Genomic DNA, 19,343 nt, shown 5'->3' on the forward strand with positions numbered 1-19,343 from the left:
AATGGGTGCATGGATGGGTGGGTGGATGAAGGGATGAGTGGATGGAGGCATAGATGGATGAGTGATGGACGAATGGGTGGATGGATGGAGGGATGGAGGAATGGATGGATGAGGCATGGAGGGGTGGATGGATGGGTGATGGATGAATGGGTGGATGGATAGATGGATGCATGGATAAACAAATAGGTGGATGGGCTAATGGATGAGCAGAGTTGCCAGTCACTCTAAATTCACACGAAAAAACCCCTTCTGTGGTTCATTTCCCTGGGAAGGTGGGCGACTTTTCACCATTGCTCCCATGGCCTCCCCAGTAACCATCACTTAGAGACTTCCCACTTAGCTCTGCAGAAGGTTAGATTCCATCCACCCCACCCTCCTCCAGGGTCTGGATGGGCTGAGCCCGGTGTTTCCCTCCCCAGCAGGTCCTTCCTCAGCAGCGTGGGCCTGAAGGAGCTGTCCCTCTCTCTGCAGGGCCTGGTGAGGCAGCTGGTCCTGCTGCCGGGCTCAGACGCCACCCCAAGGCTCTGTCCCAGCAGGAACGCCCCGTTGGCCATGCTGTCCGTTCCACGGGTCCTGCAGGCTTTCACAGGGAAGCCAGAAGAGAACGAGGTGCTAAAATATCCCTATGGTTAGTAGGGGGGCCACCTGCCCCCACACCAAAGGTGAAGTGAGAGCCCTGGCCTCACACCAGGTGGGAACTTGGGGCTCAGTTCTCAGCCCCTCCCATGCGCTTGCCCCTCTCTTTGCTGCCATGGGGGGCAGTGGTCACACTGGCCAAGAGGACGCTCGGGGCCCATGCCCAGGAAGGCAGGCGGTGCCATTAGACAGGCCAGTGTCATCTGCTCTTCCCTCTGGGCACTCCCATGACAGCTGCCCAGCCCCTTCCTGGGCACCCCAGGCAGGCAGCAGGCCTAACTTACTTTAGAAACTCTGTCCAGAGCTATCTGACATCCCTCATCCCCTTTTGCCCCCCATAACAGCATTTGGGCCATTTCTGCTCCACCCCCAGCCCCGCCTCTGTCCCACAGTCATCCAGACCAGCCTGCCCCAGTCGGGCCCACCCTGCCCGTACATGCACATTTCCCACAGTCCCCCTGGCCCAGAGGGTCTCCCGGCTTGGCTTTCTCTTGTGCGAAGTTACAAGGCTGACTGTGTTTATTTAAACCACACCCCTGCCATGGAGAATCTGAAGCGCCCCTCCCCGCCGCATGCCCCACTGCCCTGCAGCCACCCCGAGGGGCAGTGAGGTGGAGGACAGCCAAGCCCCTGAGGCTCAGGGTCAGCGGTTATGAGGTAGGGGAGCCCCCACCTCCCACATATCCGGCCCGCACAGGATACCATGTCACGCAGCTGGTCAGCACAGGCCGGTAGCTGCACAGAGGTCCCACGGAAAGTCGAGAGGCAGGAGGATTGGGACCCACAGTGGGGTGTGACCACTGGCAGTGATGAGATTAAACTGTCGCAGATCCATGCCAGGCCGGGGTTAAGATACCCCAGTGTTAATAGGGACTCGCTCCCGAGGCAGGCCGGCTCTGCGTGCAGTCCCATAACGAGGTGCTAAAACATCCCTATGCTTAGCAGGGGGGCCACCCCCCTCCACACCAAGGGCAGACATGAGAGCCCTGGCCTCACACCAGAGGATTGGGCTTTTCTGTCCCAATGGGACGGAAAGCCATGCCTTTAAGAGTGGACAGAGGGTGGGCTGACCGTATAGGGGACATCGTAATGTCCTTCGTCACCGGTAGGCCAGGTTCTCATTCCCCACCTGTGGTGTGGCACGCCTGTGCCAAGATGCCTGTGGGGACCCTTCCCGGCTCTCGTGCAGAGGCAGGCAGCCTGGTTTGGTCCTCCTCCCCCGTCATCTTCCTCGGGGACACTGGCTTGCTGGACACTCATTTTCCTGGTCTTCCCTGCAGAAACCAACATTCGAGTGACACTGGGACCCCAGCCACCGTGTACTCAAGTGGAAGACGCCCAGTTCTGGTTTGATGCTGGCCGGAAGGGGCTGTACCTGTGTGTCGGCAATGAGTGGGTGTCTGTGTTAGCAGGTGAGGCAGGGCCACTCTGGCACGGCGCAACTGGGAGCCGCGGCTAGGAAAGGTGGCGCCTCAGCCACCTCCGAATGACCTGAGGCTCGGCCACCAGGCAGTGGGCAGTGTCAGTCCTGACCCCCAAAGCAAGTGGTGGCCAGGATGGCCAGCAAGCCAGGACACTGTCCCACCCAGAGCTGCAGGACCCTCAGCCACAGGCCCTCCTTGGGACAGGCGCCTCTCAGGAGAATAAACCACCCTATTTGGAAATGTGAACCTCTGGGGCGTGGCACGCGCTGACAGGGCTGGGCATCACTCAGTACCCCTTCCCAAGCTATGGGGAGACGATGCCTGCATCGCTGCAGCCTCCTGGTAGGGTGGCCTGGCTACCGCCTCTGCCCGCACCCTCCCTGTCCGCTAGCTAGATCGGAGATGACATGCGGACCCTAAAAGGTTATTTTTACAACAAGCCTTCTCAGCAGTCTGCTCCCGCTGCTGGATAGTGAGAGGAGCTTGCAACTGATGCTCCAGACGGGTTACCCATGGGAAACGGGCAGGGGTTCCAGCTGGCACGTGTGTGAGCTGGGCTCTCACTTTATCGAGAGCACAACTTGCCGTGGAAGCGGTGAGACTTTCACAAGGTGGCACTGTGTAAACCTTGTCCTGTTGGTGTCACCGGGGGCTGCACACATCACGAAGCCCTGGCAGCAGCGAGGGCCTCCCTGTGATGGCCTTTCCCATGAGAGTACAATGTGGAAATGCCAAGGCTGAGGCGCAGGAGTTGAGGCTTGGGGCTTGGGGCTCGCGCTCCCATGAGGATTGCTCCGGGTGCCCGTTCTCAGAAATCCTAACCGAGTCACAATGCTTCTATCATAAGCCAAAGAAAGGCTGGACTACGTGGAGGAGCATCAGAAGTTGCTCACCAGCTCCGAGACCCTGGGCATCGAGGTCTTCCGCATCCCCCAGGCGGGGCTCTTCGTGGTCACAGCCAATCGCAAAGCCACGTCCGCCGTGTACAAGTGGACCGAAGGGAAGTTCGTCTCGTATCAGAGCATCCCCACGCACCAAGCACAGGCCTGGAGGCATTTCACCATCGGGAAAAAGGCAAGTCTGTGTTCCGTGACTGTTTCCAGCCCCTTTAACCTGGAAAGTCCACGGGCGGGGCTCCCTCATGGTGTCAACCCCTCGTTCAGGTGCTAGAAGGCTCACAGAGTCGCGCACGTTAGCCTGTCACCCGAAATCCAGGGTGTGACTTTAGGCAGTCGGAATGGAAGGCCAGGCCATCTCCCAGATGCCATCCAGTTCTACATAGACCCCACATCGCTACACTTAAAACCTGCTGAGAGTATTTACATGAGCCGGTCAAGAACCAGAAACTGTTTCAGAAAGAAATTACAAGATGGACATTCCTGATCCTTCCCGACCTCAAGTGTTGAGGACACATGATGTCCACACGGAAGGCTGAGGCCAGGCTCGGGAGCTGTGGGTGACGCCGCGCACATAGGCAGCCGCCTTCCGGTCTGGGTCTGAGAGATGGTTGACATCACAGGGGAAGGACAGGGCTTCCCCTCCCCAGCTCTGTCCACGCCCTGGACTCCACACAGCAGTGTCCTGGAGACAGCACCTCCGGACTGCCTGAAATAGTCACTCACCTGACCGCACTGTGCCAAGCACGTCCACCAGACCCCGCCTGGACACGGGGCTAAAGCAGTGAGCACAGCAGATGGAAACTCTGCTCTCCGGTGACTTATGGCCTCCCTCATCCCGGCTGCATCGGTGTCCAGCATGGCGGGTGGATAACTAGCTCTTTTTTTTTTTGATTGATGATATCATAAGGTTTTAATTTTTCATTATAAACAAAGCTTTGCATCAAGGAAAAATTGGAAAATTCAGAAAAGCAAAAGGGAAAATGTTTTGTCCCTCAACCCAGGCAAGCACGCAGGTTCACGTGGCACCCTCGCCGCAAGCACGTCGCCCGTGACCTGGGCACTGCCCCTCATTCCACGTGTCCACACAGCTGCGCCGTGAGGCCAGGCACACTGCACCCTGTTCCTGTTTTCCACACCTTGTCCTGACACAGCTCTGCGTGGCGATCACACCCTTACCAAGGGGGAGCAGGCTATAATGAGTTTTTCCAGTCATCTGGGTTAGGAAGAACGTTTTTGTGCATAAAGCATTTCCTGAATTTGGGGATTTTGGCTTTTGTGATTTTATTTTTTTGCCTTCAGAAGGCAATAGAAGCGGAAATGTTGGGTAAAGGATGCAGACGTTTTCAAGGGTCTTGAAGGTAGTGGCTGGCTGCGCCCATCCCACCATGACGACCTGTGATGCGGGGCCTCAGTCCTCTGTCCCTGCGCCACGTAGCAGCCGAGTGTCTGGAGAGAGGATGACGTTCAGGAGCCTTCGGCCCCAGGCCTCTGCCCCCGCCCTCAAGCAGGCTCACGTGGTCCTGGCTTACTCTCTTTCAGATCTTTCTGGCTGTGGCTAATTTTGAACCAGATGAAAAGGGTCGGGAGTTCTCTGTCATTTACAAATGGAGCCACAGAAAGCTGAAGTTCACCCCGTACCAGAGCATTGCCACACACAGCGCCCGGGACTGGGAGGCCTTCGAGGTGGACGGGGAGCACTTCCTGGCGGTGGCCAACCACCGGGAAGGTAGGGCAGGTGTGGCCTTTACTCCACGTGGGAATGGCACCTGTGGAGGCCTGGAGGTGGGGCCGGCAAGGGGCTGGCTGAGGGCGGGAGACTCAAGGAGAGAAGGGGCGTCCCCAGCGGCTGGCCTGGCCCTTGAGGGTCTTCGGTCTTTGGGGCAGGGACCTGGAGCTCTGGCTCCATCAGGGCCACCACGGGGCCTTGGAGTTTGCCTCCCGCCCCCAGTGCAGCCCCTCGGTTCCAGGTGACAACCACAACATTGACAGCGTCATCTACAAGTGGAACCCAGCAACCCGGCTCTTCGAGGCCAACCAGACCATCGCCACCTCTGGCGCCTACGACTGGGAGTTCTTCAGCGTGGGGCCCTACTCGTTCCTGGTGGTGGCCAACACCTTCAACGGCACCTCCACCAAGGTGCACTCGCACCTCTACGTCCGGCTCCTGGGCTCCTTCCAGCTCTTCCAGTCCTTCCCGGTAAGGCACCAGCATGAGCCCCAGCTCTCCATCACTGGCCACCGTGCCTGCCGTGTGCACCTGCTGGACAGGTGACGTGGGCTGGGGTCCACCAAGAGCCATGCCTAGTGCCGCTCTGCACCTGTAACCCCAAGGCCCAGGCAGGGCCTGCCCGTCTGCACAGCAGAGGGCTCCTTGCCTGGCATTTGAGCCCTTCCTGCCTGACAGCCTCTGTGTACCCAGGGACAGTTCAGGTGCCCAGAAATGGGGCAGGAGGTGCACTCTGGCTCTGCCCCACCCTGGCATGGTGTTCTCCATACAGTGCCCGCCCCTTCCCTGGGCTCAGAGCAGGCCCTCTGTCCTCTTGGAAGCTCCTGCAGTCTCATCCAATAAGTCTGTATGGGCATTGGGGCCCTGGTCCAGGGGCAGCTGGGCAGCTTGGCTTTGGCCCAGGGCAGTGTGGGGTCTGGGTGGGGGCAGCACAGGACACTCCCCACCAGGCCTCACATGTCCCTGAGCAGGTTCCAGCCACCACGAGGCCTTTGAATTGAGGCAGTGACAGGTGCTAATGAGGCCATCTCTGGGGTGGGGACAGCACGCTCCTGCTCCTGTCGAGTGTGCCAAAGAGGGGACGGGAGCTGAGGTGCGGAGTACGGGACGGGTCGGGGGGCATCTCCCATGTCGGGCTCAGCCTTTGTGTGAGCCATGGTCCCTGGTTCCCGGGAAAGCAGCTCAGGGCCTTTGCATACCACCGACAGCACTCCCACGATTTGCTATAAGCGTGCCTCTCATAAGACATCACCTCCCTCGTGTCCTTCTGGAATCTTCTGTGCCCTCTGACCTGGTGACTCATTCCCCTGTGGCAATGTTCTCAGGACGCTCTGTACCCGAGGCAGTGAGACTCACCCAGGCCACTCTTGCCACATGAGCTGCCCCCAGTGAGGCTGGTACAGGGGCAGAGCCGTGGCGGATGCTGAGGCCTGGGTCCCCCCACCCCCATCAGGGTGTCTGGAAGAACAGGGACAGCAGTCAGGCCTTGCCAAGCTGCCCCTGCATTAGACAAGAGGCTGCATGTGCAGTGGTGGGGGCTTTATGGCTGAAATGATCGAAGGCATTCTGGAACATTCTGTACATACATCTCATGAGAGCAAGCCTGCAGGTAGCACATGGGAATGAGCTTCAAAATGAAAGGGAGGAAGGTGTGCAGCCATCGCAGGTTCCTGGAGCTCCTCCACCCAGCAAGAGTGAGGGCAGCTCAGGAAACAGAGCATGAGCGCCTTGAGAAGCCCGCAGGGGCCGGGCCAGGAGCTGTGGCTGACAGGGCCGGACCATGTGTGTTAATGCCTGACAGGGACTGACCACACGTGTTAATGCCTGACAGGGCCCGACCACGCATGTTAATGCCTGACAGGGACCGACCACGCGTGTTAATGCCTGACAGGGACCGACCACGCGCGTTAATGCCTGACAGGGACCGACCACGCGTGTTAATGCCTGACAGGGATCGACCACGTGTGTTAGTGCCTGACAGTGCCTGACCACGTGTGTTAATGCCTGACAGGGACCAACTACATGTGTTAATGCCGTCCCTTTGGCACTGCGTGCAGAGATGGCAGCAGGACCCCGTGTGCTCAGCTGTCTGGGAGGCAGAGCCGAGCACAAGCTCCTCGTCTTACTGGTCCCTGCACAGACCCCTCACCACAACACGCATGCTGCTAAGACTCTGGGAAACCACGTGGGCATCCTGGGCTGTGCTGATGGTGGCCACGTGCTGGCGTGCAGACAGCTGACCTGAAAGAGGGTTCAGTCATGGGTTAACCTGGCCACAGGGCTCAGCAGGGATGGCTCCCCCTGACCAGGAATCATTGGCCTGGAGTTGGACTTGAGGCCAGTGAGGTTTGAGATGCAAAAGTGGCTGCAAGCTGGAGCCAAGAGCATGATCTGGGCTGGAAATCAGGACTCCCAAGGAGGCCTCGACGCACAGGGACAGCGGCTAAAAAGGCAAATGGTGACACTGAGCAGCAGCACAAGGGTGGTTTGGGGACCAGGGCGCAGCTGCAGAGCACCAGTGATCCGGCCGACAGTGGTTCCCTTGGAAACACCCGGGGCTCCACAGGGGTCTCATGTGTCATCAGGATCACATGGATGCCCTAACAGGAACATGAGCCCTGCTGGAAACACGTGGGGCTCCACACCACTCACGTGTGCCATCAGGATCACGCACCCTCACAGGAACGTGTGCGCTGCTGGCTCCCAGCTCACACATACAGAACCTGGCACACCAGAGCATGTTCAGGGAGCTTTGCAGGAACGAGGAAGGGATTTGAAACACATCACACAAGGAATAATTGCAGGACTTAAGGCTTTATCCTGAAAGAAGATGTGGGTAGTCAGTTCCAAGCAGCTAATGGATGAGCCAGAGAGTGGGGAGCGAGCCTTCCCGGGGTCTTGAGAGCAGAGTTGCACACCCTGGATGGAAAGGCACCACAGTGACTTTCTCATCAACTAGGCAAGGTCTCCTAACAGCTGTTGAACCACGGAGAGGCTTTGGTCCTGGGGGCCCTGCATTCTAAGTCACTAAGTGAGGTGACAAGAGAAAGGATCCCTGCAGTGGGTTGGGGAGTACATTTTGAAGATTACCATCGTAGATCTACCAATACTGTGATCTTAAAGCTCCTGTGATAACACCAAATCCAATTTACAACGTCTTCTTCATGACACTTCACCGAGGTGCACAAGATACCCCAGCGCCCCAGAGTGCACCTGGCCAGCTGCACATGTCACCAGCTGCCATCCTCCCCAGAGCACACCCGGCCAGCTGCACATGTCACCCATGCCATCCTCCCCAGAGCGCACCCAGCCAGCTACACATGTCACCCATGCCATCCTCCACAGAGTGCACCCGGCCAGCTGCACATGTCGCCAATGCCATCCTCCCCAGAGCACACCCGGCCAGCTGCACATGTCACCCATGCCATCCTCCACAGAGTGCACCCGGCCAGCTACATGTCACCCATGCCATCCTCCACAGAGTGCACCCGGCCAGCTACATGTCACCCATGCCATCCTCCACAGAGTGCACCCGGCCAGCTGCATGTCACCCATGCCATCCTCCCCAGAGCGCACCCGGCCAGCTATACATGTCACCCATGCCATCCTCCACAGAGTGCACCCGGCCAGCTGCACATGTCACCCACTGCCATCCTCTTCAGCTAAGGGGCCCTGACGTTTGCCAAAAATCCTAAAAACTGCAGGAGTCAGGCTAAAAAAAATAAAGATGTGCTGAAAGAAACCGAGCTAGCTCTAGAAACAAAAAGGTTTTTTTTTTTTTTTTTTTTTTTTGAGACTGAGTCTTGCTCTGTCGCCCAGGTTGGAGTGCAGTGGCGCAATCTCAGCTCTATGCAACTTCCGCCTCTTGCATTCAAACCATTAACCTGCTTCAGCCTCCCAAGTAGCTGGGAATACAGGCACGTGCCACGACACCTGGCTAATTTTTTGTATTTTTAGTAGAGATTGGGTTTCACCATGTTAGCTAGGATTGTCTCCGTCTCCCGACCTTGTGATCCACCTGCCTTGGCTTCCCAAAGTGCTGGAATTATAGGCGTGAGCCATGGCACCTAGCCCAGAAAAGAATTTTTAAAGTTTTAACTATCTTCAGAAGTATTCAAGAAGATACTGCACTTATGAAATAAAGAATGCTACTAATGAAGACAACTTGGACATTAAAAATGCAATTGCCGGCATTAAAAGAAGACATTCATTAACATGATTGAAATATAAAGTTACGGATATCTTCTAGAACGTAGAATGAAGAGACAGAATCAACCAGGAGATTCTGTATCTGGCTAAGTAAGTTCTAGAAAAAAAGAAGAGGGTGAAGAAAGTGATGGAGTTGTCAGAGACAGCCTTTAGGAAAACGTCCCAGATCTCATCAGACGGAAAGGACGCTGAGACCAAGGAGGGCGAGAGCCAAGGAAAGTTACCTTCAAAGTGCGCAGGAGCTGCAGCAGCCTCGGATTTCCCATCGGCAGCCCTGGATATCGGGAGGCAGGAGGGCTCAGTTCTGAGGGCGAGCTGGACGCAGTCTGCCGGTAGGACAAGGCCTCTGGCCACTGCCGTGCACAGCTCCCAGGTGTCAGTGGCTTCCTGCCATATTGAGTTAGTTCCCATATTAAGTGAGAGACCACGAGGCTGCACCGTCCTGTCCAGCAGCACACACAAGCCAAAGCAGCTGGAAGGGGCTGGCCTGACCTGTACTCACAGCCCATTGACCAGTGCCAGTCACATGACCCACCCTCACTGAGCCTGTGCTCACGTGTCCTCACAGCTCATTGGCCAGTGCAGGTCACATGACCAAGCCAAGCTGGACCTGTGCTCACATGTGCTCACAGCTCATTGGCCAGTGCCAGTCACCTGACCCAGCCTCACTGGACCAGTGCTCACACATCCTCACAGCTCATTGGCCAGTGCTGGTCACATGACCCAGCCTCACTGGCCCCGTGCTCACGTGTGCTCACAGCTCACTGGCTAGTGCGGGTCACATGACCCAGTTTGGCTGTCAGTGTGGGACACGTGGGAGCCCTGCACGAGGCGGTGTCCCTGGGGTGCACTGGAAAGCCAGGACTCAACCAGATGCAGGAGATCAGAACTGGAAGTGGTGGCTCTACCCGAAGATGACCGTAGGTGTGGTTCCTAGAGAGAAGCCAGTGCAGATGGTCTGGGGTCAGGGAGGGCATGGAAGGGGGATTGGGGGCCGAGGAGCCCACGGAGTGCAGAGCATGTCCAGGGACGCGCTGAACGAGTGCCGGAAGCAAGGACTGCAGGAGACGAGGAAGGCAGGGACTCCGGAGCCAGCCCAGGACGGCCTTACTGCGTGGCAGCAGCCAGGGCGGACGAGACCGAGAGCCTTAGCGAGCAGGAGCAAGAGGCTCCTGGGATGCGAAGATGGGAGAGCTGGGAGCGTTCTTGCGTGCGGAGCTAGTGTGTTTTCTTCCTCTGGGAAGGAGAGAAGGAGGGGAGGGCCAGACGCAGGAGGGGTCGATGAGAAACATGCTGAAAAGCAGCTGTACGCAGATCACAGGTCCAAGTACGAAGTAGGTGAACCGTGCTGCGATTTTAAGCATGAAAGAAGAAGGCTTGACTGGCATGGGGGACTGTCCCAGGGATGACGTGGCAGTCGGTCGTCTTGTCCCGACGTGGAAATCGCCCAGGAGGGTGGTGCCATAGCCTGGCCCCTGGCTCTGGAGACCGACATTACCGTAAGGTCAGGACCACGCTACTTGTGATGTGTCACTTGGAGAATCGTCCTGTTGCTGGGCCCAGGGAAATCTGTCTGGGTCCATTGGTAGGCACGTATGTTGGTGTTTATTAGTGGAGTTACGACCCAGGCCATGTGAGGGAGCGGGGAGAGGGGAAGGGGGGCAGAGGCCCTGCGTGTCTGTCCCACACCCTACACCGTGGGTGAAGAGGCAAGGCCAGAAGCCACCCAGCAAGAATCAGAGGCGCTCCCAGCAGCACCCCTTGAGAGGGACAGTCTCCCACAGACCCTAAGCAGGAGCAGCTCTGCTTTTGGGTGCCCAGACCAGATGCAGGCAGGCAGCCTGGCGCTCCCAGGTAAGCAAGACCTGGCAGCCCTGGCCCCCTGCCCTGCGTATGGAGCAGGGTTCCCTTCATCCCTGCAACCTCGTTCTCTAAGCCCTGGAATTCTGCTTATGGTAACCTTCCTTGCCTTCCTATGTTGGAAAGCTGTTGGAGGTTTCTGGGAGATCGCCTGTAGCTGCGCATCCTCAGCTGGTTGGCGATTCCACCTCAGACCCATCTCACATGTGGGAGCTGAGGCTCAGGAGTGGGGGACCTGGCCACAAACACATGGTGATAAGTGGCCGAGCCAGGTGTCCCTGTCCACACCTCTCCACAAGTGTCTCTGCATCCACGCGCGGTCCCTTCTCCATGCCTGCCTAGTGGGGGTGGAGCCTGGTTTGGGCCATGATGGGAGTACCGGGGACACCTCACACCCACGGTGGGTCTCAGCCCTTCACTTGTGGGGCCCATCCCTTTGACAGACTGCGTGCTCTTCATGAAACGACCTTGGGACTGGATTCTGAGCTTGGTTGATCTTCATGTGTTCTGGAAGGCAGTCAGGTGGTGTTTGTGGAATGTGGTTGCTGAAAACACAGGGCTTCTGTGGCGGGCGATGTGGTGGAAGGCGGCCCCTCTGAAGGGCGGCTTCCATGTGCACTGAGGACTGGGGCACTGGTCCTGGAGACACATGGGCATCCTCAGAAGGAGGCCAGCGGCAAAGGGGCAGGAATGGAACCACCTGCCCAAAGGGAGGGTCTGGGCTAGCGACCACTGAGGAGGAGTCCCAAGGGGTGGGTAACATCTGCCTGGAAGAGATGTCGGGGAAGAGCAGTGGCTGGCGCAGGACCGCAGCGCACAGAAGGAGGTGCGGCTGCAGCTCCCCTGGCAGAACCAGAACTCCGGGACCTGGGACCTGGCTGCTGGGGGCACCGCCATGGCCCAGGCCCTGCAAGCATGGCAGGAGGGCCCTGGGCAGGCGCGGGGCCACACACACGTGGACAGGCTTCCCCTCCACCTGGCCTGAGCCTCATTTTTCACAACTTAGTAATTCCTCAAAACTCACAAAAGCCCACTTTCATGTTTTGCCAACATTTTTCACATTGTGTTGAAATCCTCTTAGGTCCTAGAGATGTCTTAATTTGTTTACTGTTTGGTTTGAGTTTTGCAATGTCTTTCATGAACGTAAGCTTTGAAGCGGGTGAAGCTGAGATGCTTTGAATGTGTGTGTGTGCTGTAGCAAGGCGCCTCTCTGGAGGGGCCTGTGGGGGTGTGGGTGCAGGTAGGGTTTGAGGAGCTGTGTGCACAGACCTGACTTTCTCCCAGGAGCACAGGACAGGCATTTCTGGGCCCGCAGGTTAAGTGCAGTGCTTCAAACACAGGGTCAGTGGACATGGCAGTGTTTTGCAGCCCCAGGGCAGGGATGAGTGAGGAGCTGGCTACCCACCCTGCAGGAGGCAGTTTGATGTCCACTTCCTCTGCCTGCCCTCAAAGTCTTTCTGCTCATCCCATCAGGAATTCTAGAACTTTCTTCCAGGTGGTAGAGACCAAGGCTCCAGTGACTAGGCCTCCCCAGCTCGGACCAAAGGAGGAGTGAGTTCTGTCCCTGGAAGTCCAGGAACAGGGTCCTGCTCCTTGAGCTGATGGAGTGAGGCCTGCGGTTGCAGTCAGCAAGTGTGGACTCCAAAATAGGTTTGGATTCTAAATGAGTTTGCTGCAGATCTCAGTAGGTGTTGCAGCTTCCAAAGCTTGGTGGTTCTGCGATTATGGCTGTCAGCTTCTAGGGTCCTCACAAGGACAGCAGCAGCCACCATGTCAGCAGGGAACCCTCATCACAGCTAGGCCCCCAACTCAGTGCCACACACTTCCCGAGGGTCCCGCTCCTGGCTTCTCCACACTCATATGTGCACATGTGTGCACACCTGCTTCCTTGGTGATGGAGGGGCAAGAGGTGCTGTGGGCGAGGCTGCAGTGTGAGCCATTCTGGGGACAGGTGCCCGGCAGCCAACTGTGTGGTGGTTACACAAACAGGCAGGAGCCTCCAAGCACCCCCATGAGGTCTGGCTGCGTCTGTCTGAGTCTCAGTCTGCACGTCTGTCCAGGGGGTGGCATGAGAGGCCCCCTCTCATTGGTCAGCACTACCCAGGACAGCCTGGAGGGGCAGGGCGGAGCCTGGGCGGAGCCTGGGTGGGAGGTCTGCAGGCGGGCATGACTTCTCTGTGATGCAGGAGCTGGCAGCTGAATAGGCAGCTTGGGGAAGGCGCCAGGCTTGCAGGGTCTGCAGGGCGGGGAGACTACAGAGGGGCACCCAGGATTTGGCTGGGGTGTGCTGAGCCCAGTCCCCTCAGGAGTGACCCGTCTGGTAGCACTGCCACCCATGGCCACCCGGGACGCTTGTCCAGCCTTAGCCAGCTACCCTTGAGAAGATGCCAGTGCCCCCCCACCAGGGCCTATTGGGGAACTGCCTTCTCCTGGCAGCTGGGGAGGGAGTCCCAGGGGTGCACCCTGCCTCCCTCTCCTGCCCTGGCACTCCCAGACCACAGAGGCTTCCTCTTTCTTTGCCCCATCAAAGCCGGAACCCAGGGGCCTCTTTGCCCAGCAACGAATCCAATGATTACCGGGTGCCTACCCGCCCTCGAGGGAGCTGTTGGGCGCTCCAGGTGCTCCCGACTGCCAAGTCCCGGAGGCACCATCATCTCAGCAAGATGCTCCTGAGCTGCTAGGCTCTGTGCCAGGGCAGCAGGGCCAGGCTCTGGGGAATTCCGTTGGAGGGAAGGCGGGAAGAGCCTGCCCAGCCCAGCAGGTGTCTGGCCGCTTGGCTTCCATGCCAGCCAGGGTTTGGCAGGGCCTTTGATGTGCAGATTCTTTTAATGTGCTTAGAATCTAGGAGTGGCCTGACTGCGAGTCCCACTGCACACCCTCTGCCTGTATTGGCACAGCCCTTGGGGGGCACCTCCTCACCTCCGAGTGGGAGAAGACCCCAGCTTCAGCAGAGGGACAGGCTCCCTCCAACCTGCAAGGGGCTTCTGACAGCTGGAGTAGGGAGGAGGGGCCGTCGACAGCCAGTGACAAGAACTGCCCTGCTGTGGACTCGGCCAGCTGAGCGCCGGGACCAGGAGCTAGTAAAACCCCCTGGGAGTCTCTGCCAGCCTCCAGCCAGTTTCAGATAAACTCATTCTTCTTTGGCCAAAGTATGTTTTAAGCATTGCACGGGATACACACAGACTGAAGAATCTTTTATCGTTTGCCTGAAATTCAGATTGAACAGGGACCCCGGATTTGCTAAATCGGTGTGCAGACCCTGGCTGGGTTCAGGGAGCAGAAGAGTGAGTTCAGCAGCCCCCCGAGGCCCGTCCGGCCCTGCACTCCAGCAGGGCTCCACCTTGCAGTGGCAGCCAGGCAGGGACCACGCAGCACCAACTCCCGCCACTGCCGTGTCCTGGACAGGCCTCCACGCCCACCCCCACAGCAGACACGTGCTCTTCAGAACACATGTGCATCCCACCTTGGGCTCCAACCAAGATGCAACCCAAGGCTTGCTCCCTGCCACCCCAGGAAACACGGATGCAGCCCCTGCCCTGGAGGCAGGTCCCACCAGGCCAGACAGCCCGTCTCCGGCTTTCTCGACTGACCTTGGGTCTCCACCAGCCTCAGGGCTGTGGCCAGAGCACCGCCACCTCCACCTCACGCTCCTGCTGCCTGCCCCTCCCCAGGGCTCACACAGCAGTCCCTGTGCCACCCATGCCTATGGAGGTACCCAGTTCTCCGAGGGGCCTCCCCAGCACCTCTCTCCAAACACCCCACGCTTCTTCCCCACCTTGGGATTGGGACCCCCCCCATCCCCACAGCACTTTGCTCACCTCTCCCCTGACACCCTCCTAGCTCCTGTGGGTTTCAGAGCAGTCGACATACATCTGACCTCCTCGCTCTGCTCTAAAGCCTCCTCTGGCTCCCAAGTGACCTTTGGCTGGAGGCTTAGCTGCTTCCACCACACCCGGGCCCTCTAGACCTGCGCCAGCCCCTGCTCCCTACTCTGTATGCGCCCAGCCCTCCTGGCTCCCTGGGTCCTCTCTGTCCTGCAGTTCCTTCTGCCTGGATACCCTTCTCTGCCTTCCTGCCACCAGCTCCCCTGTTCTTCCTCCCTGCCTTGGGCAGCCCCTCCATGGTCCCTCATCTGCAGCAGCCCCTGCTTCAGGGTTCCTTGGGGCTGGGAGGGCACCTTGCTCGTCACTGAGATGTGATGCCCGGCTCAGCCCCTGCATGTAGTGAGCACTCTCTACACAGTGCTCAGAGGGCCAGTTTGGGGTCTCCCAGCTCCCTGGGCTGCTACAGGGCAGGCACTCCGGGGCCTTCCCTGAGAGGGAGTTTCAGGCTCTTCTGGCCCCAGAGTCCATCGGGACCTGCTTCAACACAAGTGAGTGTCAGCAAGTAGCTGAGAAGCGGGGACTCCACGAGAAGGACACCCAGGGCTGCAGGCATGTCTCCTCGGTCCTCCCCAGCAATGTAGGGAGGGCTGCACCGTGCGTGTGCCCGTGTGTGTAGATGTGGTCGTGTAGACAGGCGTGTGTGTGCGCCTGCAGGGCTGTGCTGTGTACAGGCATGTGTGTATATGCATATGCACATGTACACAAATGCCCATACACATGTACACACATGTGCATGGCTGCATGTGTACCTACATGTGTAGGTGTACACGTGTGCATGTGTGTAGGTGCACGTGTGTGGGTGTACATGCGTGCAGGTGTGCACATGTGTAGGTGTATGTGTGTAGGTGTACGTATGTGGCGTGCATGCATGTGTACACGTGTGCGGGTGTGCATGTGTGGGTTTACATGTGTGGGGTGTACATGTGTGTGGATGTGCATGTGTGGATGTACATGTATTAATACATGAGCAGGCCTGTGCATGTGTATCCATGCATGTAAAAATGTAGGCACATGTGTCTGCATGTGTGTGCACAGTGCACCTCTGTGTGTGTGTATGCACCCAGGAGTGCAGGTATGGACCTATGCATGTGGGTATGTGCATGTGTGTGTGCAAGTGGGTGTGTGCGAGTGTGTGCGTGTGCAGGTGTGTGTGTGCATGTGGGTGTGTGCAGGTGTGTGAGTGCAAGTGTGTGCATGCGGGGATGTGCGTGTGTGCATGTGGGTGTGGGTGTGTGCATACACAATGCACCTGTGTGTGTGCATGCACATAGGTGTGCAGGTGTGGGCCTGTGCATGCAGGTGCGTGTGTGCATGTGGGTGCGGGTGTGTGCATACACAATGCACTTGTGTGTGTGCATGCACGTAGGTGTGCAGGTGTGGGCCAGTGCATGCAGGTGTGCATGTGCAGGTATGTGTGCACTTGGGTATGTGCGTGTGTGTGTGCATGCAGGTGTGTGTGTGTGTGCATTCATGTGTGTGTGCAGGTGTGTGCTGGTACGTGGTCAGATGTGTACACACACAAAGGCTGCCCACTCCATTGGTTTCCTCAGCAAAGGCCTGGGAGGAGCCCAGGGTTTAACAGTCTGCAGGTTCCTGTTTCTTTTCTGCTGAGTCGTTGAACAGGCGTGTGTGTAACACTAGCAGCACCTGCCCCGCTGTGAAGCGGCCACAGGGCAGATGATGCTGAAGGTCCCAGAGTCCCCTTGGTGGCCCTGGGCGGCTGTTTTCCCACAGATAGGAATAGTCACATTTCATAGAGCCACAGGAAGGGAGGGTGCGTGGACCCAGGAAAGCCTCAGCCCGCCCTGGCCCCACGAGGGTTCGGAGCTGCCCAGTGTCCCGGTGCCCTGCCCTTGCCTAGCAAGTCTTGGTCTCTAGCTTCAGCTCACCATGTGCGCTCCTCTGGCCGACTGCAGATCTGCTCTGGGACCTCGCCTGGTGCCCACGGAGCTGTGTCCTCACCTGTGGCGCCCTCCCCCGGTCCCGTCCCGCACCCCCGCGCCCCCCGCCCGCTTCCCTGCACCGCGCTCCGGGCTCGGGAGGGCAACGGCGCCCCCTGCTGGGTGTGGAGAATGTGGGCTGACGCTGGGCCCAGAGCTTTCCCTTTCCTGCGGGATCTGAGCCTCCGGGCAGGTGCGGGACAGTCGGGGGGCCAGAGGACACCTGGGCAGCCCTTCCTGAACAGACAAGCAAGGGAGGGGGCCTGACCTACCGCGGAGGGCAGGTCGCGTCAGATCCTGGAGCGTCTGATCCGGGCCCTGCCGGTGGGTTTGGGCGAATAGAAAACATCCCAAGGTCGCTGTCACAGCAGGCGCTCCGAGCTGCCTCCCCCAGGCCACGTGGAGCACGAGTTCCTCAGGCAGGAGGCGCTCTGGACAGGGCGACACGGCAGGACGCAGCCCCAAGCTTGACCGGCTCTGTCCTCAGCCAGGACAGCCTGGGACAGCGTGCAGGGACGCCCTGCCTGTGGGGACACTGGAGTTGCACACTGTCCCCAGGGAGGTAGCCTGCCCCTCCCCGTGCGGCTCCAGCACCCTCATGTCCCACACTGTCCCCAGGGAGGTCACCTGCTCCCTCCCCCTGCAGCCCCAGCACCCTCATGTTCCCAGGTGTAGGTAACACCCCCTCCCCATGGGCACCGAGGAAGGAGAACTGTCCAAACCCCAGGCACAACTACTGCCTGAAAAATATCATGTCATTGCTCAGCTGTTTCCTTTATATAATCCTGCATATATAATCATATATTAGTCTATAGAATTAGTGCTTGAAGTGTAACTTACTGCTTACATCTGTCTAGTTTATATAATCAATACTTATTTCTAACATACTTAGTTCTATATAATCTTTCTATGTGATCATAGAGGTATTGTAGTCGGAGCTGCACTGACACATTCAGTGCTAATTTATAGGATCCTTCCATATAACCGTATAGTAGTTTGTAGTAGGAGGAATGCCCAGAGCAGTCACAGAGCAGAAGCAGTACATGGGAAAACAGCCAGACCAGGACGAGAACCAAAGACCCAGGCGGTGGCGTCCCTGCCTGAAAGGGCACACGCTGTATGGCAGGACTGGAGCAGGAGCCTCTCCTCCTGATAAAGGAGTTGTAGCACCTTGCATCCAGTTCCTGTGGAAAGTCGGCCTCAGATCTGAGATCCTGGAAGTAACCTCGGGAGAAGAACCCCTCTGGTGTGAGCAGTCACGGTGGCTGGACACCCTGTCGGTCTTTTCTCGCTTCTGTGCTAGCTCAAAGAATCCTCCCATAAATATCTTAAGAGAAGAGCACAAGTCTGCCAGCTCCCACTGCACTGGCTCACAGTATCCTATTAGAAATCCTTTGAAGTCCCCAGCGCCCAGGTAAGAGTGTTGCGCACGACACCTGTTGCACACAGCCCACCTCCTTGCCTTGGTGACCTAATGGGGGTGGACCCCTTTTCTGTACATGACCCTCTACTATTGCGCATGGCACGGCCCCCTACTGCGCACGGCCCACCTCTCTGCCCAGGTGACATAATGGGATGGTCCCCTCACTTGTGACTCACATGATCATGTATGCCCTATTACTAAGCCTATAGATGATGGCCTCACTCACGACCCTGCCCCCTGCTTGTACCTAATAAATACAGATGCTCTTGGGCATTTGGGGTCGCCTCTGATCTCCGCTCACAGGTCGCATGGCCCCCGAGTCCAGATGCTCTTCACCAGTTCTTCAGTGTCCTCTTTACTTCTCAGATCCTGCACTGCAACACGGCATAAGGGACACCCCACGACCCTGTGGGGCCTCCACAGCCCTACACCCAGGGAGGCCGCCTGTCCCCTCCCCATGCGGCCCCAGCAGCCTCATGGCCCACACTGTTCTCAGGGAGGGAAGCTGCCCCCTCCCCATGCGGCCCCGCCACCCTCATCCCAGGGGTGCAGCTCCCTCCCTTCGGCCCCACATGCACACAGGCTCTGCAGCTCGAGGCTGACGGCAGAGGTGCTGCAGTGGGCCTCCGTGTGCAGCCCCAGACCTGCTGCCTCTTGAGGGTGGTAAGTGGTTTGTGGAGGGACGGCAAGCACAGGGACCCAGAGATGGCTTCTGTCTACACAGCCAGGGGAAAGCCTCAGCCACGCTGTAAGGCCAGGGAAGGCGTGGAAAAGAAAACTCGAGGGGTTTTGTGACCTGATGTCGCTTCAGTGACTGGGGCTGGGACTAGAGAGATCAGGATGGGCTTCCTGGAAGAGGTGGGATAGCAGGTGGTGCTCGTAGGGTGCACAGCACTGGGCCTGGAGTAGGGGAGGCATGGATGGTGAGAAGCGAGTCACACAGATGGCGGCTGTGGGGGGTGGTGGGTGCAGCTGGCACTAACTTTCAGGAAGGGAGCAGAGGCCAAGGAGGCTGCTGGCAGCAGTGCCATGTCTGGCATCTGGAGTGCAATGGGCACACTTGGCAGACCTGGGACAGCCAGGGAGAGTGCTGCTCACCCACACCCCTGCACCCCCTCACCAACACCCCTGCACTCCCTCACCCACACCCCTGCACCCACCTGCCCACACCCCTGCACCCCCTCACCCACACCCTTGCACGCCCTCACCCACACTCCTGCACCCATTCACCCACACCCCTGCACTCCCTCACCCACACCCCTGCACTCCCTCACCCACACCCCTGCACCCCCTCACCCACACCCCTGCACCCCCTCACCCACACCCCTGCACTCACCCACAC

At 58.3% G+C, this 19,343-nt stretch overlaps 1 protein-coding gene across 1 annotated transcript; it reads left to right on the forward strand.

Moving 5' to 3' along the window:
• The first annotated feature begins 199 nt into the window (after positions 1–199).
• TSPEAR (thrombospondin type laminin G domain and EAR repeats) lies at positions 200–19,225 on the forward strand. The gene is made up of 5 exons (XM_003927724.4): positions 200–628; positions 1,917–2,048; positions 2,908–3,134; positions 4,499–4,685; positions 4,927–19,225. The coding sequence occupies exons 1-5, from the start codon at positions 553–555 to the stop codon at positions 5,229–5,231; spliced, it is 927 nt and encodes a 308-aa protein (XP_003927773.3). The 5' UTR covers positions 200–552; the 3' UTR covers positions 5,232–19,225.
• The last annotated feature ends 118 nt before the right edge of the window (positions 19,226–19,343 follow it).

The sequence above is a fragment of the Saimiri boliviensis genome, chromosome 18 (assembly GCF_048565385.1).
Source record: "Saimiri boliviensis isolate mSaiBol1 chromosome 18, mSaiBol1.pri, whole genome shotgun sequence".
NCBI classification, from domain to species: Eukaryota; Metazoa; Chordata; class Mammalia; order Primates; family Cebidae; genus Saimiri; species Saimiri boliviensis.